The 17,980-nt window shown below is 47.5% G+C and overlaps 5 protein-coding genes across 5 annotated transcripts; 4 read left to right on the top strand and 1 right to left on the bottom strand.

Moving 5' to 3' along the window:
* Window positions 1–125: 125 nt before the first annotated feature.
* Window positions 126–1,366, top strand: N7516_008349 (uncharacterized protein; the record flags this gene model as incomplete). The annotated part of the gene is made up of 2 exons (XM_057221068.1): window positions 126–563; window positions 623–1,366. 2 exons carry the CDS (start codon window positions 126–128, stop codon window positions 1,364–1,366), a joined length of 1,182 nt encoding a protein of 393 aa, XP_057071340.1.
* A 936-nt stretch (window positions 1,367–2,302) lies between these two features.
* On the top strand, window positions 2,303–3,423 carry N7516_008348 (uncharacterized protein; the record flags this gene model as incomplete). The annotated part of the gene is made up of 5 exons (XM_057221067.1): window positions 2,303–2,347; window positions 2,403–2,420; window positions 2,472–3,064; window positions 3,115–3,167; window positions 3,230–3,423. 5 exons carry the CDS (start codon window positions 2,303–2,305, stop codon window positions 3,421–3,423), a joined length of 903 nt encoding a protein of 300 aa, XP_057071339.1.
* A 739-nt stretch (window positions 3,424–4,162) lies between these two features.
* N7516_008347 (recombinase RAD51) lies at window positions 4,163–5,449 on the top strand (the record flags this gene model as incomplete). Its single annotated transcript, XM_057221066.1, has 4 exons — window positions 4,163–4,237; window positions 4,309–4,388; window positions 4,497–4,564; window positions 4,638–5,449. The coding sequence occupies 4 exons, from the start codon at window positions 4,163–4,165 to the stop codon at window positions 5,447–5,449; spliced, it is 1,035 nt and encodes a 344-aa protein (XP_057071338.1).
* Window positions 5,450–5,859: 410 nt separating this feature from the next.
* N7516_008346 (nucleoporin Nup120/160) lies at window positions 5,860–9,965 on the top strand (the record flags this gene model as incomplete). Its single annotated transcript, XM_057221065.1, has 3 exons — window positions 5,860–6,496; window positions 6,564–8,705; window positions 8,764–9,965. The coding sequence occupies 3 exons, from the start codon at window positions 5,860–5,862 to the stop codon at window positions 9,963–9,965; spliced, it is 3,981 nt and encodes a 1,326-aa protein (XP_057071337.1).
* Window positions 9,966–11,685: 1,720 nt separating this feature from the next.
* Window positions 11,686–16,570, bottom strand: abcB (uncharacterized protein; the record flags this gene model as incomplete). Its single annotated transcript, XM_057221064.1, has 5 exons — window positions 11,686–11,920; window positions 12,142–12,516; window positions 12,578–15,617; window positions 15,676–16,213; window positions 16,343–16,570. The coding sequence occupies 5 exons, from the start codon at window positions 16,568–16,570 to the stop codon at window positions 11,686–11,688; spliced, it is 4,416 nt and encodes a 1,471-aa protein (XP_057071336.1).
* Window positions 16,571–17,980: the final 1,410 nt, after the last annotated feature.

Below are 17,980 nucleotides of genomic sequence, written 5' to 3'. Positions count from 1 at the left end.
TTATGTTTCATGTTCATGTTCCGACAGTGTTCATCTGGCAAACTAGGCAATCTCAAAAGAAAAAGAATGTCCACAGAGTACTCAACTATTTATAAAGGATGGGCCGATCTCCTCGATAGAGAGTTATGTTCAAGGGTATTCTCAATGCAATGAATTCCATTCATATCCTCCTCTCTCTGTTACTTGTTCACATAGCAACAGCCCAATCCTGGCACGGCTTTGGCGACTCCCATGACCATTCACACAACAAGCGCAGTCCACCTGCGCCGGGTGGCGATGGTGTCTGCTACACCCACATCGTTCAGGAGAACGATACATGCGCAAAACTTTCTAAGCACTACCAGATCACTACCAGCAATATCGAGACTTGGAATCTCGGATCCTGGGACTGGCCAGGTTGTGCCAAATTGAAGCAAGGCAATTTTATCTGTCTCAGCTCCGGTGCCCTTCCGATGCCAGTTGCTCTCCCGCATGCTGTCTGCGGTCCCCAAGTTCCTGGAACACGACGCCCTGCCAAATATAGCAATCTCGCCTCTCTAAATCCATGCCCTTCAAACCAATGTGTCAGTGTTATAGTTGTCCGCATTGCCATCTGGTTAACACCTACTAACTACATCTACAGTGTTCTAAGTTAGGACAATGTGGTACTAAATCTGACTTTTGTGATGCAAGCACCAGTTGTATCTTTAACTGTGGACCGAAGAGTACACAAAACAAAGCCACAACCAAAAGTACTATGTCAAAGACTACTGCCGCAAAAGCGAATACTTCGAAAACAACTACTTCAAAGACTACTACTTCAAGGACTACTACTTCAAAGGCTAATACTTCAAAGGCGACTACCTCCAAAACGACTACTACCTCCAAAGCTACTACTACTTTAAAAGCTACCACGAAAGATGTCATGGTAACCTTGACTAGCATAAAATTAGTCCAAGCTCCAAGCAAAACCACGACCAGTGCCGCTTCGACTCAAACTTGGCAAATGTCGTTCTATTCGAAAGATAAGTGTGAAGGTGATTACTTCACTGTTCAGGGGCATGAAGACCAACATTCTGCCCGCTGCATTGTTCTCGCGGACGATACCAACACCAAAATCTCAGACAGTACTACATCCTGCCGATGGTGGTCTGATGAGGGTCTCAACTGGGGCACCTGTTCCTCCGGTAAACTCAAGAAACCCAAATCATGGTTTATCAAAAGTGGCAAGTGTTCCATGTTTTCGGGGAAGAAATGCGAGGACGCCGACTGGGTAGGAGAGACCTATGCGCCTTTTAAGGGCTGTCAGTCTGGCAATACTGGATTTATGTCTCCTGCGAAAGGTAAGACCTGGGGTGCAGTGCAGTGTTATGAAATGAAGTCGTGAGTAGTGCTTAACTTAATGGGTTTATGTTGTTAGGTGACTAGCTGTGGTATGTAACCTGGAGAGCTTTCCAAGTCAATAAATATATATAATCAAGTGTGTCTGACCCAATTCGTTTCCACACCCCGTAGCACGCCTAGGTTGGAATCAAAGGTTGTAACAATTGAAAAGAGAGAAGCGCATTAAAAATATTGAGATTCTAAAGAAATGCTGGTTATAAAAATCGAATTCATCTTGTCTTTGTCTCAGCAAGAGAACTTTTGGTTACGCCTTGGCTCATATAAAATTAATAAATTCAGATTTCTATCAACCAGCCAAGTGGTCGAGCAGTAACTCAACCATCACATCTTCCTTGGTCTAGTGGTGATGATTTCCGCTTGTCATTAAAACCGATAAGCGCGGGAGACCGGGGTTCGATTCCCCGAGGGAGAGATTTCTTTTTTTGCTTTTTCTTTTTTTCTTGGTCAATTAATACTAGGAATTCTTTTTGTCCTTTCATTTAATAAATAGCTAATGCCATAGCTGCGATTCATGATGCCTAATTACAAGCCAGATTTAATGTAACTATAACTACAAACAACATTGTATAGTTACTCACATGTTTTTCCTATCTAGAAAGACTACTGATACGAAAAAGAAAAAGGAAAAGGAAAGGGACAGACAAAAAGTGCAGAGACTGAATTCATGTAGAGATTCTGAGATGATATACGGTCATGCTGAGTAGGTGTTCCTGCCATCACTGGCATCATTTATATTGGGGTCCTTTCCCTGTTTCCCCAAACAGATCGCTCATCTCTGAACCTAAGAACACTTCCCATCTCAGCACCTTTTTTTTCATGTCATTATTTTTTCATGCCCCAAAACAAACTCTGAACATTCTTACTCGGATGTCCCTCCCCTAGGTAAAGCCCCGAGTACATCTCAAAGTAACCAGCCACTATGGCGTTCTGGGTGGACTGGGAGCTATGGGAGAAGCTGAGCGTGGTAAGTATGCAAATGATGATCATGGATATCTCCTACTGACTACTGTCGTTGACAGATACTAGCCATGCTGATCGTACGTAACTCGATGGTAACGCCGCAAAGACAAAACTGACAAGCTTTGCAGGCCCTAGTGCTCCTTTACGCTTTTTGCGTCCTCGGCTGGAATCGTTGGATGATCAGCAAATACGCCGCGACAGAGGCAAAAGAACGAGAGGCGGAAGCTGAGGTGTACCCAATGCTGCATAAGGATGACATCCCTTTCGGCGCCAGAGCTTTGGAAAGAGGAGTAGAAGTTGAAGGGATCTGGGTTTCAGATCCCAACACGCCCACGCAAAGTCCCTGCCAGCCTGCAACTCCAGTTCCAAGTCGGCCGACCAGTCCAGCGCCAAAGTCGTTACATAGAGAGGTTGATAACCCAAAGTCATCGGCAGGATCTCAGAGTCCTATGATCAACCCGAAGCCTATGCCACCGGCTGCCCGACGTGAAGTCGTCTCCGATATCGACATAGCCTCCGCAGGCTTCGTCTACGAGAACCATAGATCCGCTGGGCGCCATAGTCGAGCTAGTCTGCCCATCGATCCAAGTGCCATGCGCATATCACCCGCACGGGAGGAATCACTGATCGGCTTGAGGGAGACACCAGGCAGGGAAAAGCGTGTTAGTTTCCACACGCAGATATCCAATATACCCCCAATCCAGACACGACGGACCACCGAGTAGGATTGGACGGCACTGATGAGGACATAGACTCTGTCCCGGCTATGAGTGAGTCATTTTCTGGTCCTTCATCGGAGGGCAAGCGAAGCTCACGATCCATGAGTAAGTCGAATTTTGCCACGATGTAGGGATTCAACAGGGAAACTAACGTGGCTCATTCATAGAACTTCTCCGCCGGCGATCATCTGAAGAGTTCCGACGCAGGATGAGCCAGATCTTCAACGACAATGTCCAGATTGGGCCCCCAGCCGAGGAGCTGGAGTTCAATCCGGATCTACACCAGTACCAGGGACGGTTCCGGAAGTCGCTGCTTCGTCCTTTTCGTCCGTGGACCAATCCTCCTGAAAATCAACAGTAGGGAGACGTGGTTCACGAAAGGTCGTTGTCTCGTGAGGAAACTGAATTTATCCGAACAAACACCTTGCAAGACCTTCGACAGATGCTTTTGCTCGGACATTTAGCATTGATTTGGATATGGCGCTAGCTGGGCAGTGTTCCAGCACTAGTTTTATGACTCAAAAGAACTTCGAGAGAATATGTTTTGATCGACAGGTGGGGTTTCAGCATGGAGTTTAGTGCAGGGCAGGATTTGTATTCTTATACCTTTTATTGCATATTGAACCAATGGCATCCAACCCACCAGGGTATACAGTAATTGATCCACCCCAATGAAGTACCTTGCCACTTAATTGTAAGGTAGCATAAGAAAAACAAAGCATAGATCCATACGCTTCAACACATTTGAAAGAGAAACAGTATTCTCCAAAACCGGAAAGGCTCCAGGCAGCACCCCACGTGATCTCGCGATCCATTAGACGCGTCCGATTTGTTGACTCGGAGTCATCCTGACCTTTTTTGTCACAAACAAACGCTTCAGACTTTTCAGGCCTTCGCACAACCAGAGACTGCTTGTTTGTTGACTGATTGATTGATATTCCTGGTTCTGTTCGGTATTCAAATCGAGGAGAGCGAGTACCCATCTCACCCAACGCGTCTTTTTTAGTGGATCCATCATCCGTGCTTGCGAGTCAAGAGACCCTGCTAAAGAGGCATCAAGATCCCGGTAACATTCAGAAACGAGGCATAGTACTGCTAGTATGGAGGGAGAGGAGCAATTCGAAGATAATGGGCTTCCTGGCCCTGGTGCCCCAACCCCGCTTTCCGCGCTCGACGTAAGTGAATGCCACGACAATATACTTTTGCTGCAGAATGTTGGACTTTTATGCTAACTTCGTTGTGATAGGGTGTTTCTGGCTTGACTGCTAGGGACATTAAGTTGTTCGTGGATGCAGGGTATAACACTGTCGAGTCTGTTGCCTACACGTACGTCCATGATCTTCACGTTCATTGCGGCTTTTTGTTACCTAGTGCAAGCTCTGCTATATTCATTGCTATGTTCATCTCAATGCTAACAACGACTGTGTCTTTTAGGCCCAAGCGGTTGTTGGAACAGATCAAGGGTATCTCGGAACAAAAGGCCACCAAGATCCTAGTAGAAGGTAAGTCCTCATCTGCGATATAATACAGCTCTCACATTGGAGATCGGTTTCCTAACGAGAACGTCCTGATTAGCCTCAAAACTGGTGCCCATGGGGTTCACAACGGCAACCGAAATGCATGCCCGAAGAAGCGAGCTCATCTCGATCACAACGGGATCCAAGCGACTGGACACATTACTCGGAGGTGGTGTTGAAACGGGATCGATCACGGAGATTTTCGGAGAGTTTAGAACGGGAAAGAGTCAGATTTGTCATACTCTCGCGGTGACCTGTCAGCTCCCTTTTGATATGGGCGGCGGTGAGGGCAAGTGTCTTTACATCGATACAGAGGGAACTTTCCGTCCAGTGCGACTGCTTGCAGTCGCGCAGCGATACGGTCTTGTTGGAGAGGAGGTCCTCGATAATGTGGCATATGCACGAGCATACAACTCAGATCATCAGCTTCAGCTGCTTAACCAGGCCTCCCAGATGATGTGTGAGACGCGATTCTCTCTCTTGGTGGTTGACTCGGCAACATCTCTATACCGGACAGATTTCAACGGTCGTGGTGAGCTCGCCTCACGGCAGACCCATTTGGCTAGGTTCATGCGTACATTGCAACGCCTTGCGGATGAATTTGGCATTGCAGTCGTGATCACAAACCAGGTCGTTGCCCAAGTTGATGGTGGGCCCAGTGCCATGTTTAACCCGGATCCCAAGAAACCTATTGGTGGTAATATCATTGCTCATGCCAGTACCACTCGTCTCAGTTTGAAGAAGGGCCGTGGTGAGACTCGAATTTGCAAGATTTATGATAGCCCTTGTCTTCCAGAGAGCGATTGCCTTTTCGCCATCAATGATAATGGTATTGGTGATCCTAGTGAAAAGGACTTGGAGGATAAGTGAGCCAACTTTACTCTCAAGTTTGTGGTTATTTGATTCTCCGACACGATGTTATTGACTTGATGAGCATTACATTCAATAGCTGTTTATGTGGTTAGAGCGCCCCATGGCATCTCAGCATTGGGGAGGGTTCTTTTTATTTTGTTCTTTTTTTTTTTTTTTGATAGTGATAGTAGCGCAGTTAGAAAGCAATAATCTCTTGTTTATTCCTAATTTTTGAAAGATCAGTAATAATATAAGCATGGGAATGTATGATCCAAGTTTTAAGAGTAAACGAAGGCGGCAATCTCAGGCCTTTTACCGCGCCAAGACTTCCCATGTTTTTTGAGAGCTCCAGCTTCCCGCCCTTCGATCTTCCAACCTTTCTACTTCCCCGGCCATGGAGTGCTAAGTTGACACAACGTCAATCGATCATGGCGAAAATTTACAAAGACTCAAGGGTCGACCTTCGGCCCTATTCGCCGACCACAGTCGCCAACATCCAAATTCCGACTCAAGAGACCGCGATCCGTCGTCCACGCTTTTCGATCTCATCCTCCGACCAGGAACTCCCAATCGCCAAAGATGAAGATGAATTCGCCAGACGTCACCTCGCGACACAGGGTGAGATTTACTTCCGGAAGCGCAGGGTCTACCCGAGGACATTCATGTGGAGGGTCATCAACGACAACAAAGTGCTGGAGATCCAGTGCGCAGACCTGACGAAGGGTGGGATGGAAGTTTATGAATACAATGTGACCCTGCGACTGGATTTCCAGGAGCAGATTCTCCCCTTTGGTATTGAATTGTCCGACTCGGAGGATCACGAACTCATCAATGTCTTTGTGATCACCGAATCCAAGCACCTTCACACCCTATCTCTACGCCCCGAGTTCTTCCGCCGGACATCGTCAATCGATGAAAATGTGAGGGATTGGTGCAAGACATGCCTCCCCGCCCCCTTGGCCTTTTCGAACCCCCACCGACTACATGCGAGCAGTCCCCTGGAGCTATTCATCTCTCTCGATAATGGCGCGCTCCTGCGACTGACCCGGAGAGCTGGCGACGATGGTGAGTGGTTTTTCTCAGTCTTGCTACTCTTGCGACACTCATTTTTATTAATGGTTTCTGAAATTAGGTTCTCACTGGTCTCCACTCACTTTTGACGAACGAACCTGGGGCTCCTCGATTCGAGGCCTCGTCAAATGGAACGTACCGTCCTCGATCAAGCACGACGGACGCAACCTCGATTTGAATGTCGCCAATGCCATTGCCACTACCTCCGACGAGACATATGTCTTCGCGATTTGTTTGAACCACACTCTTAAGATTTGGAACCTCGCGACGAACAAGCTAGCGGCCACAAAGGATCTCCTGGGACGCTCGCTTCAGGATCCGGATCTTGCACCTTACACGTTGAACCCCGCCGAAACATCATTCATGCGTGTCTTCAACGCCGAACGGGCTATGGATGGTGGACATCGCTTCTATGTCGTCACATATTCGCCATTTGAGGACGGCAAGTTCAAGTTCTGGGCTGTCAAAGGTGGCTTGACATCCGAACTCATTATTGAGGAACTCTTCCCAGATGATGTCTTCCGACCCGTCGACCCAGATGCCACGGGTAACATGTTCTGGAACATCGCTGATTTCCAAGTCAAATCTCGAGAAGAGGGCAAGGGGATGGAGTTGTGGGTGCTCTGGAGAAACCACGGTCTTTACCAACTCTACACCCTCCATTTCAACCTCCAAACTCTAGTCACGGATTGGGCCTCCAACTGGGTCTCGACAACATTTGAAACCCATCGACAAGAACCGCCACCACCTCTGGTTGTGGATGATATGGTGGACCCCACTGAAAAGTGGCTACAGTATCTCCTCCAGCCGAATAGATATCTACCGGAAGTCCTTGAGACTGCTCTGGCCGTTTACCAGGAGGCCGTCAAGCCACTTTCGTCGACTTCAGCTGGAGGGCTGAAAAAGAGCTTGCCTTTGGCGGAACGACTCTGCTCGACAATAGCAGCGGCAGTCTCTCTTCGGAAATTTGCCGACGAGGAGATGGACTACTCCCGGTATACTTCAGATACGGATTCAAAGTGGCGTCAGTTCTGGCAAGTTGCGGAAGACCTTAACAAACGCCGGTTCGAACCAGTTTCTCTGGCCTACGACTCATTCACAGATATGCCATGGCTCCTTCTGTCAGACTCCTGCGCTGTGGTGCGGGAATGCAGCATTACTGAATTGTTCCTGCACAATTCCAGCTCGGAACTCAGCGACGGAGTGCCGAAGATGGTGGACCGTTGGAGGCACCGCAATGTTTCGAGAGAGCTGGGCCCGAATTTCCAAACAGCCTCTGGATTGTTGAAAGTGGCATCCGATTTCCGCAAAAGATTCACCCCAGAGCTTGACGGTGCTTGTCGAGCTGCTCTTCAGGCCGAAATCTTTTCCGAGCCTTCTTCATCGATCTTGGACCGCATGGAGAATTTCCGAGAGCGCTGTGACTTTGTCAATCAAATCTCCAACAAATCCTTTGACACCCTAGACGCGGCTTTGAGTGAACATATGAGAACTGATTGCTTGTCCATGGATGCGTTCCTTGCCATTATCCAGACCGCCTCGCTTCACTTCTGTGGAGAAGACTCGGAACTTTCTTCAACCTGTTTTGGCGCCCGAGTTCTTGTCAGTGGTGCGCAGGAGACCATTTCTATCTCTCGTCAAATCTTTTTCGATCTACTCATCCTAGTCACATTCGTGGATGGCGAATGGGAACAAACAAGCAAGTCCGACTTCGATGCGTCCGACCTTTTCTCAATGCTTATTGATCTCCTTCGTGAATATGAGATGATGGCCTGGCTCAGCTCGAATGTCCGCAAATGCCCCGACCGTGCGAACAAGTCCCGTGTTGATTCACTACAGAGATATTCATCGAAAGACAGCTCCAAGGCCAATGGCCAACGAACTGCAAGTATCCTGGAGGATCTGTTTGTTACCGATATCAAGCCCCAGCAAGCGATTGATTCCCCACAAAGCTACACCTTGACTTTGGGGATCAGGGATGTCGTGGCCTGGATTACCCGCGAAGGTGAGGTGAACTATCAAAACGCGGTCGCCCACATCCAGTGTGACCTGATCGCCAAAAACAACATCGATCTTGCATGGGATTTCCTTCGTTTCCAGGCAAGTACTTCCTGGTCAACCTATGTCAAGGGTCGTTTGCATGTGGCTATGTCGGAATTCGATGCCGCAGCAATCTACTTCCGGAAGGCAGCTTATTTGCTTTGTATGTATCTATCCGTGAATTTCGCCTGTTGTTGTAACCCAGCTAACCCCAAATGCAGCTTGCGGCAAGCCAATGGGCAATCTTTCCGACATGTCAGCAGAGCTTTTAGACCTCCTCGATGTTGACTGCTTCCACAACGGTCTTGCCAAGTACTACCAGCACATTCTTTCAATTTTTGAAAAAGTGCGCTCATACTCCCATGTCGCGGACTTTGCCAGCCTGGCGCTGCAGGCCCTCGACTCTGAAGTTTGGGCTGAGCAAGACTCCGAATACCCGACCATACGCGACGATCTGCTGTCTCGTCTGTTTACTGGCGCCCTCAAGACTTGCCAGTTTGACCAGGCATACTCCGCTCTGGCTAGGTTGCAGGATCTCAAATTACAAAGAACCGAGCTTTCCGAACTCATCTCCACCATCCTGGCAGTCTCCGGACCAGGCACAGCTGGTCTCAAGCAGATTCTTCGTTTCCCCACTTCACTCGTGCCCAACATCGCGTCTTTCATCGACGAGATTCTCGTTCACCTGACCCGTAAACAGACCACCAATGTATCCTGGTTGGATGCGGACAACAAAATTTTCCCAGCCACCCCCGACTACACCCGCATTCTCCAAGCCTATCGCATTGCCCGCAGTGACTACCGCGGCGCCGCGGAAGTCGCCTACCGCAACGTCCAGCGCCTCCGCAAAGCACGAGATGTGCCGTCATCAGCCCTCGCTCTCAAAGGCAGGGAAGCGGACGATGCAGTCCGGTCACCAGTTGAGGAAGACGATGCCGAAAGCAAGGAAATCCGCCAGGAGTTGTTGTCACTAATCAACCTCCTCGCGTGTGTCGACAAAAGCGAGGCATACATCCTCGTCGAGAACGGACCTCCCATCAGCGCCGCTCCGATTTCTCCCCATGAAAGACGCCCAAGCACACAAGCCGACGAAGACGGAAATGTTTCTATGGAGGATGTCGACCCGACCTCCCCCACGCCACTCGGAGGCAAGCGCCGATCATCCAATGCCGTGGCATTCGCACCCGTCCACCGCAGAGGAAGCAGCAAATCTTCCGCCATCGAACGGCGTAACAGCGTCGTGTCCTTTGAAGTCCCTGCCACCAACCAGTTGCTTAAACGTCGTATCATCGTCACTTTCGAGCATCTGCGTCGCGAATTCCAGTCTGAGCTTGACCGTGTCAGCCGGATTGAGCGTGGGGACTGGGAGTTTGGTCTTGACGAAGAGAAGGATGTGGATAATGATGAAACGATGGTTCTGTAGCTGGTCCTCCGCGAGGGAATTATCTATGACTTTGCATTTTGGCCCTGGGGGTGCCACGGCCTCCGTTGAATTTAATCTTCTTTTGTTCCAATGTATGGTACTTGACATGGGGGTTTTCATTTCTTTATTGTTAGGGTAGTCCATAATCGGATTGGGGTGCAAAATAGGATTTGCTTTTTTTTTCATTTCATTCTAATATCGGTCGGATTAATGGGATATTATGGGTTTACTTTCGGGGAGTTGATCTCAGAACATGTTTGGTTTTACCATGACTATTAGGGCTATCAATTTTGAGTGCGAACTAGAAGTCCTACCAGGGAAGATGTACCTTGAATGTCAAGTGAGAGATAATCTCACCCCAAACCAAAGAAACCACTCCCAATAACTGGCATTATCCAATGTACTTAAAGTCCTATTGTAATCTTCTGCACACCTAAAACAGCAGGCGGGAGTCGGAATTCAGGGAGAAAGTCCCCAGAATCACCAGACGTCGAAGATTCCAGCGCCAGACTAGATCAAGCAATTCACCGATAATCGTCCCCATCAGCTGACCGAGGAATGTCATTCCAACCTGCCAGAGATGCCAGAGATTGAAGCCGTACATGTGTGCAAATATCAAAGGGAAAGCCCGAAAAAAAAGAGGTATAATGTCCCTATCACTGTAGGGACTGGAATAAGTATGCAATCGGGGAATTTGAACATGATAATACCCGCTCCAAGCTAAAATATCATCGACAATGAGAAATCACACTGATCTACAGTTCATTATACATAAATAGCGGAATTATCTCGTTAAAACGCTGTGGAGATTATATTTTCGAGAGCTAATTCAACGAATTTATAGCGAAGATTTTGCAACGGGTGAAAAATGCCGCGGTACTTGAACTACTGCTCTTAGTATAACTAGTTAACTATGGGCTAACTTGAGAGACTCCCTAGGTTTATTCCAGTGTTAGGAAAGAGATAGTGGTGAGTATTTGGTTTTGAATATATTTGGGCATTATTAGGCAAATATTAAACTATTAACCCAATACAATGATTTTCCGACTAATTACGAGTCGACTTTTGAAATTGATGCGAGGTGTTCGATATATATATCTAGTAGCTTTATAGTCTTTCAAGCGTCATATTCCTACAACATATAAAAATTGGGCCGGAATACAGAGCGATCTATCCAAGCTCATTATATATACTTTATATACTATTGTTTGATGACACCGAAGAAGTATCGTGAGCTGTAAAGTACTACTCGTCGACCATATGCGGAGAATGACAGATGAATGAAAACCATTTAGTACGGAGAAAATCGCAATAGGACTTAGAAAGTCATAACTGGTATTGAATGAACACTCTAGATTATCAACACAAAGTGTACATGATCAAGATCAAGAGTCAAGTAACAGAGGTATGCATAAGTGTGACCCCAAAATGTTATAAAGGCATTGAAAGAGAGTCAAGAAGAGCATAATAATCATCAAAGAACCAAAAAGTAACATGAACATGGACCAGAACAAGAACCCCAATATATAACTCCTCCAGAATGGCCCAAGAACCAATATGTTGTATGTTGTTGTCGATATGTACCTCGCAAAAGGGAATGTGGGAAGATTGTCACGCCAAAAAGAAAGACCTAACCAGACGCTTCAACCTGTACAGGTGCCAAAATCAATCAAACAACCGACCCAAAAAAGAAAAAAAAAAGAAAAAGGAAACAGAGAGATTAATCTGATTCCTCCGTCGCCATGGCACTCGCATAAAGTTGGCTAAAGTGCGACTTGGGCTCAGTGAGAAGGGCATAAGGTTCACCATTCTCAACAATGCGACCAGCATCCAAGACAATGATACGATCAAAGTCAAGAATCGTATCAAGTTTGTGAGCCACAGCGAGGATGGTGTGATTACAGAATTTCTCTCTAATAACACGCTGCATGATTTCATCTGTTTTGGTATCGATGCTATTTTCCAAAAAAAAAGGTGGTTAGTCTCAGTTCTTGCAGCAAGGGGGTTGAATCGGTGTGAGTGGTCGAAATCATACAGATCGCAAAAACGCAAACGGAAAGGGAAATTAATCGTGTTCGGATGAAGACTCATCATGCAGGGGATTGGGGAAAACAATAATTGCCAAGTGGATATGTGGGTCGAAGCGAGGGGAAGACACTGGAGATTATTGACTTACTTGCTAGTTGCTTCATCCAAAATGAGGATGTTGCCAGGGCGAAGTAGGGCGCGGGCAAGGCAGAAGAGTTGTTTTTGGCCGTGAGACAGGTGGATCTCGTCAACGTCTGTGTCTAGATCGCCCTTTTCTTCGATCGCAGGGAGGAGTTGGACGCTCTTTAGGGCTGCCAAGATGTCGCGGTCGGTGTGATTGCCTGTTGGATCGGCGTTCAATCGGACGCTGCCCTTGAAGAGGAGGGAGTCTTGGGATACGCCGTTGATGCGCGAGCGGATCTCTCGTCGGGGTAGGCGGCTGATGTCGACTCCGTCCACGGTGATGGTGCCGCTGGTTAGTTCCATCATTCGGAAGATGCTCATGATCATCGAGGTTTTTCCACTGTTGCTTTTTGTTAAAATAGAGTCCATAGAAGTGTAAAGTTGAGTGAGTGTTTTCTTACCTTCCGGTGCGTCCACAAATACCGACTTTCTCGCCTGCCTGGACAGTGAGAGAGACATCGTTGAGAACTGGTTCGGAGGGTCTGTAGGCCGCAGAGACGGAGTTGAAGGCGACTGCACCCTTTGAGGGCCAGTTAGGGGGCACGTCTTGGTCTTCACCGGGCTTGTCTTCTGACTCGACAGTGGAAGTAAAGTCCTTGATACGCTGAATAGAACCGATGTGCGTCTCCAAATTGGTCCAGAAGGTAACCAGAAGCTTGATGCTCTGACTGAACTGGATAACGTTTAGCAGAGCGACACCAACGTAGCCTGCACTAAGGGTTGATCCACGCAGGGCAACGACCAACACGATCAGAAGAACAGCAATTCCTGCCACGACCATGTCCAGCGAGAGTGTGAGCCAGCGCTGGATAGCGAACATGAAGTAGAAGGGGCGTTGCGAGTGGTCAAGCAGAGCGATGTTCTTCTTTTCCATGGCGTGTTGCCATCCGAAGGCCCGCAGAGTCACAAGTCCTTGAAGACAGTCGGTGAAGTGCGAGTACAGCGGAGCCTTGGCTTCAATATCCAAGTAACGAAGCTGGCGCGAGGTGCGCAGGTACATCTTTTGAATCAGGAACAAGATACCAAGCACGATCGGGAAGGAGATAGCTGCGTATTTGGAGGAGACACCAATAAGAGCCATCTGTGCCAGACAGAGGAAGAAGGTAGCAACAGTGTTGATCGCGGCAATAGGAAGCTCCATATCGATGAGTTGCAAGTCTTGACTGAACCTGTTGAGAATTGAGCCACTGTCGGTAGTAGAGAAGAACAGCATCGGAGCGCTGAGGACAGTGGTCAACAACTTGCGGTGGAAGCTCTCGCCAGACTTTGGGACCATGGTGATGATCATTTGCCAGCAGCCCACAATCAGCGCAAGCATGGCGAGACAACCAAGCATCGCGTAGATACCAAGATAGTGGCCAATCTCCTGTCTGGGGTTTGCTGTGTCAGACTGGGCCCACCATTTAACCCAAATGCTGGGGAATGAGATACAGAACACGAAGCCGGCCATTGCGACCATGAAGATAATCGCAGGGAGCCAGCCGATGGCGTCGACGTAGTATGTGTAGATTCCGAGATCGCCACCGCGGTCGTGATTCTCTGGTTCCTCGATGAATTCTTCCTTTTCTTTCTGGATAGTGTCTATGGTGCTGTAACTGGGAGAGTCGGAGAATCGCTTAGCCTTGTACTCCCAATCAGGCAATCCGAGTCCGAAGCTTGCCACATATCCACCGGTCTTGTTCAAAGCAGCAAAGCTTCCCTGTTCGCAAATCCGACCACCTGCCTCCAAGACAACAATGTGGTCGGCGTAGGGAAGGCGTTTGACAGAAGACGAAGCGACGAGAACAGAAGCTTCAATCTCTTTTACGAGTCCCGTGGGCCCGAAAAGGTTGTGGAAAATGTGATTTTCTGTTGTAGCGTCCAGACCGCTAAGGGCATCATCGAGGATCATGATCTTTCTCCGGGCATAGACTGCTCGTGCAAGTGCGATACGTTGGCTTTGACCACCACTAAGGGCAATACCTTTGCTCCCAATAACAGCAGCATCCCCACGAGGGAACTGTGCGAGGTCTTCTTCCAGAGCGCAAGCCTGAATCACAGAGGCGTACCATTGAGGATCATAGTCAGACATGGCAACGATGCTGTCTTTGATACTGCCGTTCATGTGCCAGGGGGTCTGGTCACAGTACGCGATGCTGGAAGATGCGAGTGCAACCTTGCCATCAGAACAGGGGATTTCTCCAAGAAGAGCCTTGAGCAGAGTAGACTTGCCACATCCAGACGGTCCAATGAGAACAGTGAAGCTGCCTTGGGGGATGGTCATAGTAATATCGGTGAGAATTGGATCCTTGTCGGCTTCCCATCCAAAGCTTCCATTTTGGATAACAACAGCATTTGAAGAAGGAAGAGCACTGGAGCGTTTGAGCGACTCGACAGAGTCTGAGTTAATGGAAGACAGGTCAAGGTCTTTAGCCTTCGACAGTACACGCTTTTCAGCGAGATCATCGAGGAGCAATGTCTCAGAGGAGTTATTCCGGCGATCAGCGTGGTCCTCTTTATCCAAGAACTGTTGAATACGCTGGAAAGATCCAACAGCGCCAGCGAAAGACATAAGTGCCATGACCAAGGTCAAGAGAGGGTCTGCTAGAAGTGAGAACAGAGATAAAGATGTGAAAGCCCGGGAGACGCTCAAAGGATCGCTTGAAATGCCGACATAAACACCGAAGGTGAAGATTGGCGCAAAAATACGAGTCAACCAGGCAAAGGCCATGTTGTAAACCAGGAGTGTACGGAACTTCTTCGAGATATCCAACTCGCTGATCCGAAGACCATGAATGAACTTCATCAAGGAATCCTGAAGCCCAAGCATCTTGACTCCCTTGATGGATCCAAGCATCCCGGAAGTAGAGGAAATTCGCTTCTCGATAGCTTCCAACCACCTGGCTTGGTGTGCGACAACAAAGGACATGCCGACCAACGATCCAACCAGAGCAAACAGAGCGACGCAAACAGGAACAACACATGAAATGCCAAGTTGAATCTTGAGAAGATAGATAGCCAATGCAATTTCAATCGAGTTCGCCCAGATCTCATGCATGGTCTGCCATCCAGATGTGATGCGCTCGACATCTGCACTCATCAAAGTGAGCGAGTTGGCAGGATCAGTCTCCCCGAGGCCCAGACAGCTGGCTTTCTTGTAGAGCATTGTAACAAGAACACCACGGACCATGGTAATCCCGCGGTACGTGAGGTGCTGATACTGGCCCATTGAAACGGCGAGACCGGCGTAAACCATGATATAGGCGCCAATGAGTCCATATCCGATGTTTTGGGTACCCTTGTTGACGGGCGAATTGAAGAAAGAGAGCGACCTCTCCAGGAGCAAAGGCTGGCAGAAATTGAAGGCCACAACGCAAGCTCTGGCAGGGACACCTGCAAGCAGAGGCCATTTCACAGCCTTGATTGACTCCCATTGCAGAGTATTCGGTGATTTAGTTGTCACTGAAGAAATGTTAGTAAAGAGTCGGAAAAAGCGCATATCGCTGAGACAGGTAATTACCTTTACTCCATTTCTCATCAAATCGAGCGAGTAGGCGCTCAGAGCTCAGCTCTTTATCCAATGAAAAGAGATCTTCTACACGCAGGACTCCGGTGAAACCGATCTTGAACAGTGGGTTCAACCACCAGAACACGGCGCGGTTATAGAAACCCGCAGTGGCTTCTGGGGGATAACCGGCATATTCCGATTTGAGAATATGCCTTTTCTCCACAGCCTCAAGCACAAACAGAAGGAGTTTGACACCCACCGCCACTGTAGCGACAATGGCCAGAGTAGTATTAAAGGCGTCCGCACTGCGTAGCCATAGAGTTCTAGAGCGTGCAATATCGAAAAGCAAGCTGCAGAAGAGATAGGTGTTCAAAATGAAGGAGGGTCGCACAGAGCGTGTGTGCTCTGCATATGAAAGCAGAACCAGAGCCAGTACCCCGATTATCAAGAGTACATTGGCTGGAACGGAGGCATTGGTACTGTCGGCTGCCGGAAGGGCCCATAGGGCTGTTTGTGCAATTTGAAGACCTAGTAGGGCCAACCAAGCTCCCTGTTCAGAGATGATTATTAGATAACGGTATTCCCCAAATTGGATATTACACCAATTCCAAATACCACGGGGTTCGCGGGGTTGGATGCGAACTGCAGAGAGCAGATTACCGCAAGTCGACCAACTTACCAGCTTGATGAAGACCAACCATGATGGCACAACTTTGTTTCGTTTTTGTGAGAGTTGCCAGAGACGAACAGGAATAAGGATTAGGATTAATACAATAGGTAAAATCTCGAGGATGATCTCCTCAAACAAAAGAGAGAAATCGAATCCTCCCCGACATGACCCAGCGTCAATACGGAGGGTATTATCTAGATCGTGGCACGAAGGCCCTGAATAGCGAGAGGATGTCATGTCTGTTTCTTGAACCACCTGGCGACGGAAGGATGGTTGAAGAAAAGAAAGACGGCAAACGAGTGGCACGGGGAATTAGAATTCAAAAGAGTGTATGGTTAAAAAAGAACATGCATTAGCTCGGGGGGTGTTGCGGCTTTTTGGTCTAGATCAGATGCATCAGAAAAGTGACATAAGTATAGTCAGCTTCACTACTAAGACATTATAGTCAAAGGTGCATAGGGCTAATCGAGGACCGTATATCCCTCTACTCCGTAGGTAGGAGTTCATTACATCTAGGAGAACTACGACCCTGATCTCACCCTTATGACCTTGTTACTGGTTGGCTGCATCCAAGTGGACATGAATACAACACTTGATGCAACCATCTTACACTCCTATTACTGGCAATGCCCTGTGAGCTCATCTAGACTTGGCCTAGCTGTGTATGGATCCATTCAGATGCATGTATCTTGGTTTGTTTTCTTCTTTTTTAGGAAATTCATTTGTTTTTTTTTGTTTTTCTTGTTTTTGTTTTGTTTCTCTATAAGACCTTGGAGATTGCGCTGTGATTTGATGACTCCACTTCAGTCATCAATAAGTGGTTCTGATTCTCAATTGTGGCATATGTACCTTCCCCCCTTGGGGATGTGGGGGGATACAAGTTGGCATCACTAGATCCGTTCGCCCCCTGGAGTCAAGGAAACCTTGAGTAATCCCGAGCGACACGAGGGAGTTGTGCTACCTTGCAGAAATAAAATAATTAGAAGCCAATAAGTCCAAATGACCTCCAATGAGTTGCAATGGCAAATGTTAAGTGCATATGGTCCAAGTCCTGTATGGACTTAGGGCAAAAAAATAACTTTGCTCTCATGTGAGGGAGGAAAGCCTCTATCTGTATGATGGGAGATCTGCCGCGTTGGGCTTGAAACATTATTTTGGATTAATTTAATTTAATATAACGTAATTAAGTGTTATTCTTATTCTTACTTCTTACTGAACATGTGTATATATATATAACTAACTATACTTATATATATACTAACTATACTTATATATATTTCTCATAAACTCTGCTTGACCGCAGAAGCTGAAGTCAGACACGGTGAAGGATATCGCTTGGATCTTCCACATTCGGAGAAGAATGTAACAAATAAGATATAGATTACAACTGGTTTCTGCTAGTTCTCGTTGCGATTATAATTGCTATAATTGTCCAAAAATGTAATCTCCAAATCTCCAACTCCACCTGTCAAGGCGTTTTCTTTTCTTTTTCTTTTTCTTCTATTTACTCGGTAGTGGCGGTAGGGATTATTACTTCAATTCATCCGAACCAATCGTTTCTTTTGACTAAACTGTTAGTTATGGTCCACACTGAATCCTGAATCCTTTCGGAGTTTTCGGTTGTCCTCGGTCTTCTTCCTGATTTCA

This window comes from Penicillium verrucosum, assembly GCF_028828655.1.
Source record: "Penicillium verrucosum strain IBT 35672 chromosome Unknown utg000003l_segment0_segment0, whole genome shotgun sequence".
Classification (NCBI taxonomy): domain Eukaryota; kingdom Fungi; phylum Ascomycota; class Eurotiomycetes; order Eurotiales; family Aspergillaceae; genus Penicillium; species Penicillium verrucosum.
The sequence above is the reverse complement of the archived record's forward strand: the minus strand, read 5'-3'. Positions and strand labels throughout refer to the sequence as shown.